Source organism: Hypanus sabinus, chromosome 8 (assembly GCF_030144855.1).
Source record: "Hypanus sabinus isolate sHypSab1 chromosome 8, sHypSab1.hap1, whole genome shotgun sequence".
In the NCBI taxonomy this organism is placed as follows: Eukaryota; Metazoa; Chordata; class Chondrichthyes; order Myliobatiformes; family Dasyatidae; genus Hypanus; species Hypanus sabinus.
Genome location: NC_082713.1, coordinates 161,421,152 through 161,443,177, shown reverse-complemented (window position 1 = coordinate 161,443,177; position 22,026 = coordinate 161,421,152). Strand labels below are relative to the sequence as shown.

Here is a 22,026-nt window from a genome sequence, read left to right as displayed (position 1 = left end):
ATATACAAAAATAAAAATAAATATAATAATAATAAAAAAGTGGGGTAGTGTTCATGGATTCAATGTCCATTTAGAAATCACCTGGCAGAGGGACCATAAGGCAAAGATTCTATTTTTTTTGACTAGGGGCTCCCAACCTTTTTTATGCCATGGATCAATACCATTATGCAATGCAATGTTAGCATTCATTTCCAGAGGACTAAAATATAACAGCAAGAATATATTGCTGAGGCCTGATAAGATCACATATGGAGCACTGTGAGCTGTTTTGGGGCCACTTCTTCAAGAAAGGATATGCTGGCACTGGAGAGGGTCCAGAGGAAGTTTATGAGAATGATTCTGGGAATGAAAGGGTTAACATATAAGGAGTGTTTGATATTGCTGAGCCTGTATCTGCTGAAGTTTCGAAGAATGAGGAGGGGATCTCTTTGAAACTCACCAAGTATTGAAAGGTCTCGATAGAGTGGTTATGGAGAGGATGATTCCAATAGTGGGAAAGTCTAGGACCGGAGGACACAGCCTCAGAACAGAAGGATATACCTTTAGAACAGAGATGAGGGAATTTCTTCAGCCAGAGGGTAGTGAATCTGTTGAATTTATTGCCACACACACTGTGGAGGCCAAGTCATTGGGTATATTTAAAACAGAGGTTATTAGTCAAAGGCTATGAGGAGAAGGCAGGAGAATGGAGTTGAGATGAAAATACAATAGCCTTGATCATTTGGAAGCAGACTCGATGGGCCAAATGCTCCTATTTCTCATGGTTTTAAGAGTCTTATAAGCAGCCGGCACTTCAGAATTTCATGAATTGTACCTTAAATAAATTGTATCTGTGTCACTGCTACGGATATATGCCAAGAGTTCTGAGCAGATCTACTGCTTTTCTCTGCAAGATATGGCCCACAGTAACTTCCACAGTACACTGCACACTCATTGTGTATAGCAGTTTCCAGTTCCAGTACTCTAGTGACACATCACATCGTCAATTTTGCTTAACATTACTTTGTTTACCTTGGCTGCGATCCGAAAATTCAAACTCTTCTGAGACCAGGTGGTAGCAGCAGCCAACACTGCAAACAGCTTTGAGCTCTGGTTTAGTAATAAAGATGCGTAAAGTATTTGAAGCAAGGTCACCACAGGTATGTAGACCAACGACGATAGAATCCTGGAAAGTAGGGAACGAAGCCCTTGTTACATTTATGTGACAGATCACAGACAAGACCATTAGCACAAGAGGCCCAAGAAGTTTGACAGCATAAATGAAATACATAAAATGCTATTTTTACAACCTTTTGTGCTGAATGGAGTTCAATAGAGGCTGATGTTGTAGTACAGCATTCAAATGATGATTCTGCTTTCTTACTTTCTACACGTAGAATTTTCAAAAGGCAAAGATTCTTTTTTTTAAAAGAGCAAGAATTCTATACCTTTTTTATGCCATGGACCAATATACCATTAAGCAAGAGGGAACCCCTATTTTACAAGCAGTTAAGCTGGTTTATCATCATGGATGATGGAGATCAACCATATGCCCTTATAGTTCTCTAGTTAACATTTGTCTTGATGTGTGTCGTTTAAGTAATAGGAACCTTGTCATTTTCCTTTTCAAGCTTGAATACACAGAATCAGGTGAAACTAGGGTAACTGATTTCATAAATGCTCATCATAAAACTTCATGGATTGTATAAATCAACAATACAGCATGTTTTGTATTTAATATTTGAGTAATGTAAACAAATTGTTTGTTTAAGCATTCTTTGTTTACATAATTCATTATGGATTATATGTAAGAAATAGGGGACTAGCATAGGTCGTTAGTCATACGCTGCATGCCTCACTAAAAAACAAAGTACATACGTTCCTTCCCAGGGTCCCCATGTTCTTCTTTCGATTAGTTTTGTAGTTGCAAAACATAACACAGCACACAAATCATTCACCACATGAGCCACAGAAGTGGAATCAGCCAAGGCATATCCAACAGGAAAATAATTTTTATATTGCAATACATGAGAATGTCATGCTTGGTGGCGCAAAAATATCAGCGCCGGACTCTGGAGCGAAGGTTCCCAAGTTCGAATCCAAGTCGGGTTGAGTGTCGAGCTAGCAACTCGCCCTCGTGAAAACAAGAACAGCTTGCTACGGAAACACCGTCATGACGGTGCCCCGATAACTCCACTGCCGAGTTCAGGGCTACTCTTCAAAAAAAAACGTGAGAATGAAATTAAATGCCATTTATTCTAATGCTGGGGAGCATTGAATATATAAAATACATTCATCATCACCTTTTAGTGGAACTCATTTTTGAATTCCAAATTTGCATCAATTAAGTTAAGCTGACAACCTGCCATCTTGTGGCAGTAAAAAATAAGCCTCTAATTTCAAATACGTTTCCCTTTAAAACAGGGAAACACATATAATAACATAAGTTTGAAAATAAATTGTACCCCACAACCATATTTTTGACTTTTATACTATACAGGGACCACAATATTTGTGCTAGGGAATGGATCACTATTGTGTTCCTTATAGATAAATCCACTTATTTTGCTCTGTTTACTACTAAAAGGGGTCAAGGTTCAAGCCACCTTGCTGTCCAAGTGTGAAAGGACAATCCATTACATCAAGCAGATAATCTCCTCTTTAGTACACACCTCAAGACATTATACTCACGTCTGCCTCACCTTGATGTCAGAAGTGATGTCGTGTAATTCTGTTGTGGAAGTAACATGCAATGTTATTGGAGAATACAGATTGGCCTGTTTTACTCGCTTTGCTTTAGCCTCCAAGCTTGCAGATTTACGCCTCTCTTTCTCTTTTTCATCCAGGCATTTCCTTTGCCTCACTTGTGGACTCAGTTCCACAACATCAGTCGACAGAAGTCCCAGAAAAGCGTTCTCAGAGTCGTAAAATTTGTCTGATCTGGCAGCTTCTGCAGATGTTTCTACAATGTTTTTCTCATATACCTCAGAGTCTACAAGAGTGGTGGAAACAGGAGACTGCGCAAGTGACTGTTCATGCATAGACTGAACATCAGTAGTATCCTCCTCTTCCCCAATATAACCGGCCGGCTCCTTGATTTTGGTAAAATTTTCCATACTATTCATCTGCTTTTCTTTTGGATGTTCCGGTTTAGAGTCTTGGGTTTTAGGCTTTGATTGACGCTGATAAACTTTCCAATATCTTTCTAATTTCCGGTTCCTCTCATTTGCCCCGACTGTGTTGGTAGTGGATGAATCAATGCCATATACACTTAGCCCATATTGCATGGACAAGTAGGAACTCAAATACCCCTTTCCTGATCCGATATCAATCACCTAGAGTGAATCAAAAGAAAATATTCCAAACATTAATACAATTTACAGCAAAATAATTTGAATCTACAACACCCAAAGGTAAACTGATTTTGAATGTAGTCTAAACGTTATTCAGAAATGAATAATATTTCCCTTTTTTATTGCCCATATTGCACACGAAGGAATAGTATAACCAGTGTTTTAAATACAGATCATTACACCCAAAGTGTGAAAACTGGAAATCCAAAACAGAAAATGTTGTAAAAACTGCCCTTCCTTTCATGTCTACAAGAATTTTTGCTAAAACAGCAGTTCAGATACTACTGAAGTAAGATAAACTATTATTAGCTCTGGGACAGCCATATCAGCAAACGTATGCACTATCAACACGGCTGTGATACTTAACCTTCCCCAAACACCGAGCTGATTTAAACTAATGTGCTTTGACAAAGAAAGATTAAGTGGTGTCGTGATTATAAGAATACTAAAATCAGCACAATCAACCAGTGCCTACACTCTCTTACAAAATCAATAGAATTTTTATCAATCACCTCAAGGTGATCACAATGTTACAGAGAAAATAATATGAAATAAAACACTTGGAGCACCCAACTGGTACAGCAGGGAATTCCCAACCTTTTTCATGCCATGGACTAAAGTATTAACTATTAACTAAAGTATTAACTAAAGGGTCTGTGGACCCCAGTTTGGGAACCCTTGTGGTTGAGTATTTCCCTTCTTTGTCCTAAATATCAATGAATATTAGTGTAAACATCAATGTAATGTATACAATTTGATTTGTTCTCCCTGTATATGAGATAGCAAATGTTCCTGCTGCCATACAGTCCCAGAACTCAGGTTCAAACCTGAGCTCAGCTGCCATTTGTGTGATAATTCCTTGTAACTGTGTGCATTTCCTCCAGTTGCCATGACTTCCGAAAATACCTCAATGACAGGGAGAGGTTAACTGGCTACTGTAAATTGTCTTTAGACCATAAGACATAGGAACAGAATTAGGCCATTCGGCCCATTGAGTCTGCTCCACCATTCCATCAAGGCTGATTTATTACCCCTGTCACCCCCAATCTGCTGCCTGGTCCCCGCACCGTTATGCTTTGACTAATCAAGAATCTATTAACCCCTGCCTTAAATATGCCCACGACTTGGCCTCCACAGCTGCCCGTGGCAACAAGTTCCAGTCGATAGGTTAACTGGCTAGTGTAAATTGCTTTTAGACCATAAGACCATCAGACATAGGAACAGAATTAGACCATTCGGCCCACTGAATATGCTGCACCATTCCATCATGGCATGCTTATTTATTTATTGATTGAGATACAGTGTGGAATAGACCCTTCCAGCCCTTCGAGCTGCACTGCCCAGAAGGCCCACAACTTAATCCTAGCCTAATCACGGGACAATTTACAATGATCAATTAACCTATCAACAGCTTTGGACTGTGGGAGGAAACCAGAGTACCCGGAGGAAACCCATGTAGTCACAGGGAGAACGTACAAACTCCTTAGCGGCAGCAGCAGGAATTGAACCCAGATCCCTGGTACTGTAAAGTGTTGTGCTAACCAGTACGCTACCATGCCGGCCGTTTACTATCCTTCTCAACCCCATTCTCCAGCCTTCTTCCCGTAATCATTGACACTTAGACTAAACAAGAATCTATCAACCACTCCTTAAATATACCCAACCACTTGGCCTCCACAGCCATCTGTCACAATGAATTCTATAGATTCACCACCCTCTGGCTAAAGAAATTCTTCATCTGTCTTCTAAATGGATGTTCCTCTATTCTGAGGCTGTGTCTTCTAGTCCTAGATTCCCCATACTACAGGAAACTTCCTCTCCACATCCACTCTACCTAGGCCTTTCAATATTCAATAGGTTACTGTAAAATCTGACCTCATTCTTCTCAACTCCACCAAGTATAGGCCAGAGTTCCTGATACATTAACCCTTTTATTCCCAGAATCATTCTTACGAAACGCCTTTGGACTCTCTCCAATGCCAGTACATTGTTTCTCAGATAAAGGGCCTAAAATTGTTCACAATACTCCATGTGTGGTCTAACCAATCCCTTATAAGCCTCAGCATTACATCCTTGTCTTTACTTCCCAGTCCTCTCAAAATTAATGTTAACGTTGCATTTGCCTTCCTTACCAACAACTCAAACTACAAGTTAACCTTTAGTGAATCCTGCATGTGGATTCCCAAGTCACTTGGTGCCTCTGATTTATGAATTTTCTACCTACTTAAAAAATAGTCTATGCCTTTATTCCTTCTTCCAAAGTGTAATACCATACAACTCCCTACACTACACCCAATCTGCCACTTCTTGGCCCATTTTCAAGTCCTTCTGCGGACTCACTACATCCTCAACACTACCTGCCCCTCCATCTATCTTCATGTCAGCTCTAAACTTGGCCAAAAAGCCATCAATTCCATACCATGGGCACTTATTTTATTTAGCAGCCTCCTGTGTGGCACTTTTTGAAGGCCTTCTTAAAATAAAAATAAACAACATCCACTGACTCTCCTTTGTCTATTCTGCCTCTGATATTCTTAAGAATTCCAACAGACTTGTCAGCCAAAATTTCCCCTTAAGAAAACCGTGCTGACTTTAGCCCATTTTATCATGTGCCTCCGAGTACCCCAAAGCCTCATCCTTAATAACGGATTCCAACATCTTCCCAACCACTGAAATCATTCTAATTGGCCTATAATTTTCTTTTCTTCTTCCAACTCCCCTTCGTAAAGAGTGGAGTGACACTTGCAGTTTTCCAGTCCATTTAGTGTAAGTAAATAGGAATGAAAGGAAGTTAATGGACATGTGACAATGAGGTAGACCAAAACAATGACAGCAGCATAGATGAATGGACTCCTACTGTGCCGTAAGAAAAGTTGAAAACATACAATTGCAATATGTTGGATTATAAACTCAAGAAAGTCCACAAATACTGGAAATCCAAAGCAACACAGATAAGATGCTGGAAGAACTCAGACAGCACCTATGGAAAACAGTAAACCGTCGACATTTTGGACCGAGACCCTTCTTCAGGACTGAGAAGGAAGGGGGAAGACAGAATAAAAAGATGGGAGGAGGGGAAAGAGGCTAGCTGGAAGGTGAAAAGTAAAGCCGGGTGAGTTAGGAAAGGTCAAAGGCAGGAGAAGATAGAATTTGATAGGAGAGGAGAATGGACAATAGGATAAAGGGAGAGTGGGGAACAGAGGAATCTGGGGTGATAAATATGTTCACCGGAAGGAGAAATCGATATTCATGCCATCAGGGTGGAGGTTACCCAAAAGAAATATAAGGTGTTGCTCCTTCACCATCTTGGCGCAAAAGAAGGCCATGGATTGACACGTCAGAATGGGAATGGGAATTGGTATCACACTGTTTAGCCACCTGGAAATCCCACTTGTGGAGGAGGGTGCAGAGGCGCTTGACAAAGCTGATTATAAGTAGATCACTGGTTATGTTTGCACAACAACTCGGGACTGTTTACATAAGCTGTTAACAAAACACATTGACCAGGTGGTTATGTGCAGCTTTTTGAATAAACTGAACATATATATTTAAATTACCTTTAGATTAGATTTGCTTCTGCCTTTAAACTCATATAAACTTAGAAACAGAATGCATAGTTGAGCAGAAAATGTAAATTTCTAATTGAAAAAGTATTTACTCTGTAAAAATTGCATTACTATATATATGTTTTCTCTATAAACAAATTAAATGTATGAGGCAATTACAGAACAACAGTGAATGAGTTTTTTTTGCTTAAAAATTTAGAATCATAGAGAAAGAGTACAAAAAAGCTGTGAATACATGTATTAGAGCACATTAGGTAACCTGCATAAAATCTTCTGCTTCAGCTGTCCCTCACAGCTGTGGATAACTTGTCCACCTCATTTCTGAGCAAAGGAAGATGCTTTTGCATGAATCCTTTTAACATGAGGTGGATTTTGTATGACACCATACAAACTACAGAGACAGGTCTTCATCCAGTAAAAAGGTCAGAAATGTCTCAAGACTAGACTCTGTTGTGTAGACAGCCTGTAACAGAATCTAGATTTCATACTTAAAAGACTAAATGCATAGTTTAAGTGAATTTCAATTTCAACCCAGGAGAGAACAAGATGAAGAGGAAACTAAAAACGCCTACAGGAAAGTGATGTTGAAACAAGACAGAAGGACATTTTACACATAATTATGTAGTGAATTATGTTAATTTTTAGCCTACTTATGTTGATTGTATATAATAAGAGAATAACTTAGCCTGTAAGTTAGTTAACAGGCAGTAGCCTGTTCTGCCGCTGGTGATCAAGGCTGCAATGAAAGTCCTCCATCTCTGTCTGTCCTTGGCGGTCTTGGCATTTAGGGCTTCCTTCAACATGCCAGTAGCTTCTTCTCGGTTTTTACTAATGTCAGTCATGCAAATCTCGGGTAGACACCAGGAATACTGTCGCACACAGATATAGGATTCTTCATTGCTGTTCCAGTAACAACTTTTTTTGACCAATCAGGGTTGTTAGCCCTGAGCTGAACCCCCAAATCTGGAGGACCACTGATAGTCTGGCCTCTATCTCTTTGGCCTGTTTGGACCAAGAGTCAAAGCACAAGGTGCAGACTCCAGCCAACACAGACCTCCAGGTCATTGAGGCATGCAAGCCTCCAAACCCTACAACAAGGTTGTGGTCCACTTGTAAGCTCTCTATCATTAACATATGATTCCTGCTCATATCTACACTTCAAAACTGCATGTGAGATAATGATTCATATCAGTCTTCATTTTGAAGCTAAGAAATTTTGTGACAAACTCACTATTGGAGAAGACAATACAGTTGGCCCCCGTTTTTCAAATGTTTGCTTTACGACAGCTCGCTGTTATGAAAGACCTAAATTAGTACCTGTTTTCGCTAACCAAAGTGGATTTTCGCTTTTACGAAAAAGATGCCCACTTTATACGTGTGTTTACCCCGAGAAAGACTACCATGACTGTGAAGCCATGTGCAGGCAGTTGTGTGCGCATGCGTGTACGTGTGTAGGTGTGTACACGCGCATGCGTGTCTGTGCCAATTTTTTTTCCTCCAAATCGATTTTGGCTCACTGTCCTCCCGATTTTGATAACTGAAACTACACCATACATACAATATTTCTACTTCATATAGGCTGTGTACTTATCATATCATTCCTGCTTTTAATATATGTTTGTGTTATTTTTATTTTATGTGTTATTTGGTATGATTTGGTAGGTTATTTTTTTGGGTCTGCGAACGCACAAAAATTTTTCCCATTTAAGTTAATGGTAATTGCTTCTTTACAACATTTTGGCTTACAAATGGCTTCATAGGAACGCTCTACCTTCGGATAGCGGGGGAAACCTGTAGTAGAGCATACAGATAAAATTAAATTGGAAACTAAAGTCAGTTAAGGTGAAATTGAGGTAGAGTTCTGTCATACCATATGACTCGTACTGACATAATATCAGGTTTAATTTTACTACAGTTGCACGGTTGTAATTCAATCAACCAGTTTTAATCACATCATAAACTTCAAGGGCAAAGTCTGAGCACTTCAGATTCTCAGCGGAGCAGCTGAGATTGAATTACATAGCGCCTTATATTCTGTTCATTTTCATAGAACTTGTTGAGAAGCCTTGACAAAAATATTCGGAGCATTCATTTCCTTCAAGCAGCACAGATAGTGGCTGAAGCAGCATGGTAAGGAAATGTAATCAAATCATCTGGGATGTTATTTTGAAGATTGGTGCCACCACTGTAGTACTGTGAGTGCTGGTGAGAAAAGAGAGAGGGCAGGAATTACTGGGATATAAAACATTGCCTATGACATTTAAGTAATAAAACAGTGCTATGGAAAGCTGCTTTTATTCTCATGTGACGAAAGCCTACAAACTCAAAAGAAATATAACAAACAGCAGCATAAAAAGCTCCTCTCACAACTCTTCACAGCAGGAACTTTCTACACTTGATTTCTCTTTGGCAATTCAGAAGGAAATCAACTACAGTTCAGTTTAATAAAAAAATTGACTCTGACAACCAAATTTGTCAAATACAAGGTACTAATATGTGATATGGGGTTTATGACAAGCAAGCAGTTCCCAGGAATATGTGATAATCTCCTGCAGTTGAAGGTTAAATAGAAAAGGGTATATTAAGTACTGAAAAACGCAACACTGTGCTGACATGAGTATTCCACAAAGAAAGAGAAGCAATAATTCCTACTACCCCCATTTTACAAGATTAAATTTCACTTAATCTTTAACTGGAATTTTAATCTCAGCAAATAAATAAAGCTTTGTTCCAAGTAACTGAAAATAAACTGGCATATTATATTAAAGTATGCTTGAAGCCAAGAAACAGTGAGCAAATACTTCTTAAAAATGGAGAGGGATCAGAGGAATGTAATCATTCTCAGAGAGACCAGTTTCCAGAATGACCACAACCAATTAATAATTTTGTGTGCTAGGTGGAGATAGATATGAACTAAAGTTCTTAAAAGAATTAAATTAAAACAGTAGCATGGTGCATTTTCCCACTACCTCAGGAAAGCAACAAATATAATCAAGGACCATCTCCCATCAGTCATTCTCTCTTCTCTCTTGTTGGGCAGGAACTAACACCACCTCCCAACCCCAGACTCAAAGATAACTTCTATCATACTGTTACACACACGAAATTCTGGAGGAACTCAGCATCTATGGAAATGAATAGACAGCCGACATTTAGGGCTCAAGATCCTTCTTGAGGACTGAAAAGGAAGGAGGAAGATGCCAGAATAAAAAGGTGGGGGGAGGTGAAGGACGCTAGCTGGAAGGTGACAGTTGAAAAAGGTAAAGGGCTGGAGAAGGAAGAATCTGACAGGAGAGGAGATTGGATCATAGGAGAAAGGGAAGGAAGCAGGGACCTGGGGGGAAGTGACAGGCAGGTAAGAAGAGGTAAAAGGTCAGAATAAGAAATAGAGGAAGACTTTTAGACTTTTGAATGGGCTTCTCAATCACCAAAAGGTGATCTCTTGCATTTTTGTTCTTCTAATCTACCTCATCATGGCTCTTACATTCTCCTTGTCTAACAGTACTACACTTCCCCTGTAACTTTATTTTATTTATTTATTGAGATACAGCACAGAACAGGCCCTTCCAGCCCTTCAAGCTGCGCCACCCACCAAACCCCCAGCTTAATCCTTGCCTAATCACAGGACAATTTACAATGACCAATTAACCTTCCAACTGGTACATCTTTGGACTGTAGGGGGAAACCAGAGCAAGTGGAGGAAACCCAAGAGTTCACAGGGAGAATGTACAAACTCTTTACAGACAACTGCAACACTGTCTTCTGCATTCGCGTTTATTTTTACTACCTCAATGTAGTTATGTATGGCATGAAGGTCTGGATGGCATGCATACAAAGCTTTTCAGTCTTTTGATAATGTGACAATTATAGATAATTGGTATATAAAATTATGAGAACTATAGAAAGATAAGTGCAAGCAGGCTTTTCCCACTGAGGTTGGGGAGGACTACAAACAGAGGTCATGGGTTAAGGGCAGAAGGTGAAAGAAGGGTTAGGGGGAACATGTGAGGAAACTTCTTCACTCAGAGGGTTGTGAGAGTGTGGATTGAGCTGCCAGCACAAGTGTTGATTGCAGGCTCAAATTCAATGTTTAATAGAAGTTTGGATAGGTACATGGATGGTAGGGGTATGAAGGGCTATGGTCCCTGTGCAAGTCGATTGGAGTAGGCAGCTTAAAAGGTTTTAGCATGGACTAGATGGGCCAAAGGGCCTGCTTCTGTGCTGTAGTTCTCTTTGACTCGGTAAATAAGCCAATGTTCTATGCTGTACAATAACCCAAGATGCTTCAAACAGGGCTGTATGAAAAATAGTGAATTTGAGTCACATTAGGAAATACGGGTACTGAAAGATTAATTAAATAAGGAGGTTGTCCATTCGTTCATTATGTGCCATGTTGTATGACATAGGGAATTACGGTCTTTCCAATACCATGATTGTTCTTGTCAAATTTTTTCCACAGAAGTGGTTTGTCATTGCTTTCTTCTGAGCAGCGTCTTTACAAGACTGGTGACTTCAGCCATCATTGATACTCTTCAGAGACTGTCTGCCTGGCGTTAGTGGTCACGTAACCAGGACTTGTGATATGTACCAGCTGCACGTAGGACCACCCATACCTGCTCCCATACCTTTACATGACCCTGGTTGGGGGAGCTAAGCAGGTGCTACATATTGTCAAAGAGTGACCTGCAGGCCAGTGGAGGGAAGGAGCACCTTACCCCTTCTTTGGTAGAGACGTATCTCCCTCTGGCACCCAGTGGGAGGTTGTAAGCATCCTAACTGTGGAGAAGTGGAGAGGTTAGGGGAAATGAGTCTGTGCTTAGAAAACAACAGTCAAAATCACAATGATGGAGCAAAGTAAACGGGGAAGGAAAGAGACTCAACTGAAGGAACACTTAAGTAGGTTGTCGGGTTTGTGAAAATCATAAAAAGGATTTTGTCACCTTTGCAATTAAAAGTCTCATGTCTGTCAGACGTCTATAGCTTATGAGGAAATAAGCATCACAAATTGCATATTCAAGAATAAATACTAGAGCAACATTTACTTGATTGAAGCATAAATAACAATAAAATACCTAATAAAAAACTTCAAAAACCCCATTAAATACTGTTGACTAAAAACTGATCATTCGTAAAATACTACTGTGTTACAGCTCAATTAGAAAATTAATGAGGATACCACAAATGATTCCAGATAGACTATTGAAAATAGAGTGAAATTCAACTATAGAGCTAAACATAAGGAGTCTGATACCATACCATGAACGACCTGCATATGTATGCTTTATATAATTGCCAGAGATTAGAATTTCTGCCTTTCTAAATCATCCAATATTTGGCTGTTGGCTAGCCTGAACTACATCTATCTATGGTGATTAAAAACACACTCCAAATCTAAATTAATGCAGTTTAATGTGTTAAAGATACTAATACTACCTCACCAGATCTGTATTTATATAAAATTCCACATAAAACAAAGAAAGAAAATTTTGATCAAACACAAAAAGTATGCCAAATCAGTTTGTAGCCCACAGCTTTATTCCGCTGGCCGCCAGGATTCAATCAGCACTTCCCTTCTGTGGCTCCCTGGAGGAGGAGGAAACAGCACTAGGGCAGCGAGATCTCAGCAGAGAAAGGACTGGTGCCCCACAGGGGCAATGAAGAAACTGGCTTACCATCTGAGACAAGCAAGGGGAAGCCAGTCCCAGTACTGACAATGGGAGTGGCGAGAGCAAAGGCCCAGCCTTGGCAGTGGGGCCCACAGGCCTTGGCAATAGCAACGAGTGGGGCATCAGCCATGTGGAATGGGAGGCCTGCAGCAACAGGAAGGAAGCTGTGCTCCAGAAGCAGCAACAAAGGAGAAAGAAGCCATCCAGTGATCCTGGAGCTGAGAGCAAAAAGCTAGGTCGTGGAGTGCCAGTGAGGTTAAAAAAAAATGCGTTCATTCCAAGAAGGAAGGCAAAATATTTTTAAATCATGCAAATGGTTAAATTTTTCTTAGGGACCAGAGTTCCTTAAATGAGATTCACTGAAAGTTAACACACAATTAAAGCAATTACAAACAGCCATCAGTAGGTTTATTGCAAGAAATTTTGAGTACAAAAGGTGTCTCACTCTAATTATACAAGGCAATGGTGAGATCATATTTGGAATATTGTGTAAAGGCCTGTTCTTCCTAACCTAATGAAGGGTATACTTGTGAATAGTGGCTTCACCGGATGACAGGCTTTTCCTATGAGATGAAGTGGAAAGGACTGGATCAGTGGTCTCCTGAGTTTAGAAAAATTAGAAGTGAATATTGAAACATGCAGAATTCTTATGGGTTGATCTTTCCCCTAGTTGGAGTATTTGGAATGAGGAGTCACAGTCTGAAAATAAGGGATTATTATTCAGGACAGAATTGAAAAGAAATTTCTTCACTTGAAGGGTAGTGGATCTTTGGAATTCTCAACCCTAGAGTGCTGTGGGAGCACAGTCGCTGAATACATTCTAGACAGAGATTGATAGGTTTTAAGAGACTCAAGGGACATGGTGTTAGTGGAGGAAGGGAGTGCTGAGGTGAAAGGTCTAATTGACTGGCAAAGTGGGTATGAGAGGTCAAATGCCTATCATGCCTAAATTTCATGTTTCTACTACAGGCAACGACTGCTCAGATACAAGTTTGTAGCACTCAACAATTCTCCAATGATAAAACAATATTGAAGTCATTTAAAAATGGTGATTTGGATGTTCTAGGGAAAATTTTCCAACCATTACTGTGAGAAACTGTATGCATGGTGTATTCTGCATTTTAACTTCATGAATCTGAAATAATTAGACTAAAAAGAAAAATATTTGACACTCTTAAAACTGCAGGTGTTTTTTAAACACAAGTTTTGAGATGGCATACTGTTGAAAAATGTTCATAATTAACCGATGCCCTGGCTTCTCCACACACATCCAAAGGGTGCATAGTATTAATAATTTCAACAAAGACATGGTCAAATATATGATCAAGATTGCCAAACTTGGCAGTTTCCATACAAAGCAAAAATTTGTGGACTCTTAATTCCTGGACAAATGGGAAGTTCCATCAGCCGATTCAGAGTTTTGTTTAAGTTGTGATTCAGCATTACTGCCATGCTTAAGGGATGATCAGACCAAAGCTGGGACTACAAATATAAATAAATCTTAATTTATTGTCATTGAGACTTAGAAATCTACAGCACCTTACAGGCCCTTCAGCCCACAATGTTGTGCCAACCATGTAACCTACTCTAGAAACTGCCTATAATTTCTCTACTGCATAGCATTTTATACTAAATACTAAATAGTAGGAAGTAGAATTCTCCTGTCAAGGTACTCCTTCAATCAGGGCACCTGTCAGAACACCTTAGAAATACAGTATTTTGGATAATGAATGTGCAGAACAACATGCCATGCAGACAGTTTTCTCAAAATAAAATATATGGATGGAAATTATCCTCAAAATGTCCAAGGCCCCATTCTCAAATGACTTCCAGATTATTTTGTCATTGGAGAATTGTGAAGTACTACATTGTGTCCCAACCTCATACTTGGAATGCCTCTCTCCCTGGATAACGTGGAACCCTGTGCAAAGCCGGATATAAACTTACTGGGCTCAGTGAAGGCACAAATAGACATCAGCATGAAAGCAATAGAAATAGTAAAGACAAGGAAGTGAAATATAATTAAATATTGCTTCTCAGCATTGGCAAGGGGTTCGGAATTCTTCCCTGACAGTGGGCCAGCAGTCAAAACCATAATAGGCAAGTGTTCAAAAAGAAAATTAACATTCAATCACAAATCATCTGCACATTGGCATCTCCTCTTTCTCCATTAAATTTATAGAGACATACAACACAGAAACAGGCCCATCAGCCCACCATTCTAAGTCGACCCTTTGCCTATCCACTCTAGTCTACTGGACTATATTAAGATTGTTTACTTCTATGCCGCCTTGCCTATACCAGTCTAAATAACTGTTAAACATAGCAATTGTATCTGATTCCACCACTTTTCTGTGAGTCTATACTTTCCTATGACTCTACTGCAAGCTCAATTTCAAAGTTTTAAGAGAAGTTTGCATACGAACATGCTAGATAGGATATGGAGGGCTATGATCCCAGGACAGGTCGATGGGTTTAGGCAGATTAAATGATTCAGCACTGGCTAGAAGGGCCAAAGGACCTGTTTATGTGCTGTAATTTTCTATGACTCTATGGCTTTTCCGGCTGCATGTTCCAGATAATTCCTTTCCCTGCCCTTAATTCATTTTGTTTTCATAACACTTTTCCCTCTATCATTCACTTCCCTCATCTCCTCAGCACCATTCTTAAACCTAGTGGTAACACTATTGCTTATATGGTGATTCCTGCATTCAATTTGGAACAAAAGTGGTTGGATCTAGTTAGTGCAATGCCAAGAAGAAATGGCCTTAAGCGAAGTTCTTACCATTAACAAGGTCTTTAAAAGAATAACGCTTTACACAATATCCTTTTCAAATCACACACTCCCTACACACAGGCCAAATGATTTACCTTTTCTATTAATAGTACCTTCAGTTATGTTTTATATGTTGAAGAGACTAATTACAAGAACATAAGTAGGGGTAGGTCACTGGCTCTTTGAGTCTACTCCTCCACTGAGCAAGATCACACTGATCTTCCACCTTAAAACTATTTCCTTGCCCTATCCCCATACCCCTTGATTCCTCTAACACACAGGAATTTGCTCACCTCTGTTTGAATACAATCAATGACTGAGCCTCCACAGTCCTCCAGGGTGGAGAATCCAAACATTCATCATTCTCTGAGTGACAAAGTTTCTCTCCATTTGCCCTAAGTGGCCTAACATTACTTTAAGAATGCAACACGAGTGAATCTGCAGATGCTGGAAATAAATAAAAACACAAAATGCCCGAAACATCGTCACTACCTCCTCCCATAGATGCTGACTGGCCTGCTGAGTTCTGCCAGCATTTAGTGTTTTTATTACTTTAAGAACGTACGCCTCAGCTAAAGCAAACATCCTCCCTGCTTCTATTGTGTCAAGCCACCTCAGGATTGTGTATGCTTTCAATGAGATCACTTCTCATTCTTGTAAATATTAGAGAAAACAGAGACACAAGAGACCACAGATGCCAGAATCTGGAGCGAAACAAAAACCACTGTTGAAACTCAGGAGATCAAGCAGCATCCGTAGAGGCAAAGAAACGGTTGTGTCAGGACACTGCACGGGTCCTACCTCCACAGATGCTGCTTTACACACTAACTGAACTGAGGCCGAGGCTGTGGCCTGTTCTGGGCTTCGTGCCTATGGACTCACTTTTGTTTCTAATGCTACTTGCTTCCTTTTATTGTTTGCACGATTTGTTTTATCTCTCTCGTTCTCTGCACATCGGGTGTTTGACAGTCTTCTTTTTATATGAGTTCTTTTGGGTTTCTTTGTTTTGTGCCTGACAGTAATGAGATAAGTCTCAAGATTGTAAAATAAATGTACTTTGAACTTTGAAGTTCCTCCATGCGTTTGTTCTTGGCTTTGAATAATACTGGCCTATCCTATTCAATCTCTCCTCAACCAATCCACCATCACAGGAACAGTCTGAAAAATCATCATTGTAGTCCCTCTATGTCAAGGCGATCTTTACTTAGTAAAGAGATTATAACTGAATACAATGCTCCAACTGTGGTCAAACTAAGCACCATCTCCTTCATCTATACTCTGTATGCAAATCCTCTTGCCATAAAATCCATTGTGGCATTTACCTACTCACCAGCCTGCTCTAGCTACAAATCACCTTCAAATCAATACAAGAACTATTCTTAAAAAAAAACTCTGCTTTTCTATACTAAGGTAGAAGACTTCCACAAATATTCCATCTGCTAGGTTTCCACCCACTTGCTTACCTAATCTATGTCCCCTTGAGGCCTCTTTACATCCTCCTTTCTAGTCAATCACAAATTTTGTATCATCAACAAACTTCCAAATGACTGATATCTGCGGCCTCAGCACCAATTGTACTAGTCACGGCCAGTCAATCTGAGAATGAAGCATTTATTCCTGCTCCTCGCTTTCTTCCTGTTGAGCAATTCTCAATATGTGCATGAACATTAACCCCAGTTTCACATGCTGAAACTTTTTTGAACATTCTCTTGTGTGTGATATTCTTCAACATCTTCTGAAAATCTAAATATACCATATCCACGGTTTCTTTCAGATATATTCACTTGTCACATCCGCAAAGAAATCCAATGGAGTGATTAAATATGATTGACCTTTCATAAACAAGGGAAAATCTGCAGATGCTGGGAATGCAAGCAACACACACAAAACAGGACTGCTGAATGGTCTCAGTCTGAAACACTGACTGTACTTTTTTCCATAAATGCTGCCTGGCCTGCTGAGTTCCTTCAGCACTTTGTGTTTGTTGCTCTTTCATAAACCCACTTTGCTTCTGTTTAATCCTATTATTCTTTTCCAGGTTTTCTGTTATCAAAGTTCAAAGTAAATTTTATTATCAAAATACATATAAATCACCATATACAATCCCGAGTTTTATTTTTTTATAGGCATACTCAGCATAGAATAGTCACTTTAACAGGATCCGCCAGAATGCAGAAGACAACAAACTGTGCAAATGCAAATATAAATAAATAGCAATGAATAATGAGAACATGAGATAATGAGATAGAGTTCTTAGTGATATCATTGGTTGTGGGAACATTTCAATGATGGGGCAAATGAAGTTGAGTGTAGTTATCCCCTTTTATTCAAGATCTTGATGGTTAAAAGGTAGTATCTGTTTTTGAACCTAATGGTGCAAGTTCTGGGGCTCTTGTACCTGAAGGCAGCAGTGAGAAGAAAGCATGGCCTGGGTGGGGGTGAGGGGTGGTGGTCTCTGCTGATGGATGCTGCTTTCCTATGACAGCGTTTCATGGAGATGTGTTCAATAGTTTGGAGGGCTTTACCCGTGATGGACTGAGCTACTTTTTGTAGGATTTACCAATCAAGGGCATTGGTGTTTCCATATCAGGCTGTGATGCAGCCAGTCATTATACTCTTCACCTCATATCTGCAGAAGTTTGGCACAGTCTTAGATGTCATGCCAAATCTCTGCAAGTCCTAAGGAAGGAGAGGCACTGCCGTGCTTTCTTATCATGCCCTTCATTACAGATTCCATCATTCTCATTCAGGTCACAATACGAAGTCAGACTCTGCAGCCCAAATGGTTCGGGCCGACTCAAAATTCCTTCCTAAGCTAGTCCCAATTGCCCCATAACTCTGTAAACTTTTCCTGTCCAACTGCCCTTTAAATGTTGTTAATGTCACTTCCTCGACCGCTTCCTCTGGCAGCTCTTTTCATATATGGAAACACCTATGGATGAAAAAGCTGCCCCTTAGTCTATCTACTTTCATTAGAAGTTGTTAAACTTGAAGTGCCATTCATAGAATTTGGCTTTGCCAATTACTAATTCCTCGATATAAATAACCCATTTACATTCTGTGACAGATCAACATTTTCCCTCACTAGTTTTATGTTTCTCTTTTTGGCAACTCATAGAGGATCATATAGCCTATTCTTCTAAATGCCCTCGGTTACAATATTCTCTTTTCCCTTTCTTCATCAATATTTTAGCCATTTTGTGTGAAATCTAAAATAGCTCCAGTTTTCAGGCTCAGTTTTTTATTTCAACTTTTAAGTCTTTTCCTTAGATTTAATTTCACGTTTGACCACTTCACCTTTCATTTCCTTGTATGCAAAAGGAATATATATTTGCTGTAAATCATGTACTATTTCTTTAAATGCTATTTCCCATTTACTAGTTTTGCCACCTACTACAGCCAAAATTAATCTGTAAAGAGGAAATTGATTAATGAGAGAGGTGGCTGATGGCTTAAATGTTATCTTCCAGGAATGTCCGTAAACAATTAGCAATGTTGTAAAAAAAATCAAGATAAATAGAGATGAGCTACACACCACTAAGGATACCATTTACATACACATCTAGATAAGCTCCAACACTGATGGGAAAATGATACAAGAGCTGATAAATACCATCTGCATATGGAGCGAGTTAGCCCATCACCTACACCTGAGACAGCATTTACTGCAAGAACAGGATATTGCTGTCATGCGGTTTTATTGCACTGACAGAGAAGACGCACTAGATCAGGGGTTCCCAACTTTTTTTGATTCCATGGAGCCTTACCATTAACCGAAGGGTCTGAGGACCTCAGGTTGGGAACCTCTGCACTAGAAAAATGAAGAACATAGAACAGTAGAACACAGAGATAGGCCCTTTGCCCCACAATGTTATGCCAAACCAATTAAGTTAGGAATCCTCCTTTCCCCTCCTCCCATCTTTTTATTCTGGTGTCTTCCCCCTTCCACTTCAGTACTGAAGAAAGGTCTCGGCCCAAAACACTGACAGTTTCGCATTTCCATAGACCAGCGGTCTGACCCGCTGAGTTCCTCCGTCAGTTTGTGAGTGTTGCTTTAGACTTACAGCACCTGCAGAAGTTCTTGTGCTTAAAATTAGTAATCAGATGGCCAACTAAACTAATCCATTCTGCCTACGCAATGCCCAAACTCTTCCATTTCCCTCATATTCTACCTAAACATCTCTTAAAAGTTCCTAATTTATCTGCCTCTATCCCCACCTGAGGCAGCACGTTCTAAGCACCACTCTCTGTGTAACAAACTCGCCCCTCATATCTCTTTTAAAAATCTCCCCCTCTCACCTTAAATACATGCCTTCTGGTATCAGACATTTCAACCCTGGGAAAAAGAGGAAAAAAAACTGCTTAGGGTGTACGAGAAGGCAAAAGAGTAAAGAAACAGGAGAAGGAATCTGGGATGTGGAAATTTAGATTTTGTCTACTTGTATGTACAATATGTTGATAACTACACAAAAGTAGGACTATACTTGAGCTACTGAAACAAAAGGGAATTATACTGAAACTCTGTGTTGAGTTAGTTGATCCTCTTAAGGAATCTGAACCTCATACTGTAATATCAGCTTAAATCAGATTTGATTACAGGTTATGCAGAGCCAAGAGATCATGACCTTCACTCAGAAGTCCAAATACAATTCTTCACAAGGGTTCGGTGACAATTCCATCAAACAGACCCAGTAACAGCTGCCGTCGCGGCACAGAATGCCGCTACATGACACATTTCAGATGTTTCTGTGTTAAAAATCTGGTCTTTGTCACAAGCTAGAGTGTTGAGCTCTTTGACAATATGTTACTAGCAATATATATTTTTTAGTTATCAGAGTCTACCTGTGCACAGTGCAGTTGCTCCACGGAAAGTTTAATATATGCAATAGGTAGAGGGTCCATCTCCTGGGCCAGCGTTGCTCATTGAAAGTGTCTGACAACATCAACAGCAGAATTAATTAGATCATTTATTAAAGTTGGGGAGTGGAAACTGTTTTTGTTAACGGACAGCACAGTGAGTAGATCTGCAGCCAAACAGTGCCAGAGACCCAGGTACAAACCTGACCTAGGGTACTGTCTGTGGGGAGTTTGCATGTTCTCACGGTGAGTGCATGGGCTACCTCTTGGTACTCCAGTCTACACCCACATTCCAAAGATGTGGGACTGGCAGAATAAGTTGCCTTTAGTGTGTAGGTGAATGGTAGAATCTGAGGGAGGGATGAGAATGCAGGCAAAATAGAAAGAAACTGGATTTATGTAGGGTTAGTGTCAAAGGGCGAGTGATGGTCAGTGCAGACTCGGTGAGCTGAAGGGTTGTTTCTGTGCTCTCTGCGACTCTTTGAGAAGATTCATGTAATTACTTTGGCCCTTATGAGAAATGCTCCTTTATCCTGAGCAAGTGCATACTGAGAGATATTTTCAGTGGCAAGCGATAGATCCTCTGATAAACACACATGAAAGATATAAATGTTGATCGAGGCCTTGACCCCTTTGGACTGCTCTTCAACTTCTTGATTTCCTGCAGTCATGGAAAGCCAGTAACTCTGGCAATCATAGTGCCCAAGATACCAACTTCTCAGTGAAGTGGAAAAAAGCATTAAATCACTGCCTCGTGAGTACAGCAATATATTTTATATTGCAGCAAACAAAAAACTTGAGAAAGATAGCTTGGGTTAGACACTGCTGACCACATATGGTCAGAAAGCTAGAAGTCAGCTTAATTGAGAAAGCATAGCCAAAGGTCTTTCCCTGTAGGATCTCATATTAGAGAAAGTCAACATGATTTGAGAGGAATATGTATATTTCAAAAACAAAGGATAAGAACAAATGTAAAAAATCGTTGTAGTTCAGTCAGAGGGTTGAATTTATGGAACTGTTGTAGTAAGAATTTAAAACATGCACTACACCTAACAATTTTTTAAAAATATTTAAAAATTATTTAATGAACAAATATAAAATACATGATTTAAAATGAATGGGAGTAATGTAAATAAATGACATTTGGAATTGGATGGCAAACACGAGGAAATCTGCAGATGCTGGAAATTCAAGCAACACACACAAAATGCTGGTGGAACACAGCAGGCCAGGCAGCATCTACAGAGAGAAGCACTGTCAACTTTTCGGGCCAAGACCCTTCGTCAGGACTCATTGGATTTTGTGTTAAAAGATTATGAAATTTTTTGTTTTCGATGTGATGATTGGCGCCAAATATGTTGTTGTATAAGTAAGAGGGGTAGGCGTAATGAGCTGTAGCTTCAGCCTACACCCTTTTGGTCTGTTTTAAAGAATATCTATGTTTTTTGTTGTAATTTTGTCCCATGAAATCATCGTTATGAAATCATCATTGTAAATGATGCTTTTTGTTATGTTTGTACTGACCGAAATAAATTAATTTAATTCATTCATTCATTCATATCCAGAATCCTACAGAAAAACAAACCTTAGAGGCACCATGTCCACATCAACTGCCAAGCACCTATCTACGATTATTAATCCCATTTCTGCCCTCACATTCCAACCAACTCCCCTCCTTCCCCATTTCTCCTGACAACTACCCATACTAGCAATAATTTACAACAACCAATTAATCTCCCATTCAGCACAGCTTTGGCACTTAGGAGAAAACTGGAGTACTCAAGGGGAATAGATACCATATCCTGAATACCCAATGCAACACACAAAAT

At 39.7% G+C, this 22,026-nt stretch overlaps 1 protein-coding gene across 3 annotated transcripts in view; it reads right to left on the bottom strand.

Moving 5' to 3' along the window:
• The window catches only part of mettl25 (methyltransferase like 25), an 83,720-nt gene that overhangs the window by 47,006 nt on the left and 14,688 nt on the right, over positions 1-22,026 (bottom strand). For all 3 annotated transcript variants that reach the window (XR_009513739.1, XM_059978406.1, XM_059978407.1), the window contains exons 4-5: positions 2,682-3,314; positions 1,012-1,165 (exon numbers count right to left, since the gene is read on the bottom strand). Coding sequence is in view for 2 of the 3 variants with exons in the window: in XM_059978406.1 (XP_059834389.1) it covers positions 1,012-1,165; positions 2,682-3,314 (787 nt within the window). In the remaining variant the exon portion in view is untranslated. The remainder of the gene's footprint in view (positions 1-1,011; positions 1,166-2,681; positions 3,315-22,026) is intronic.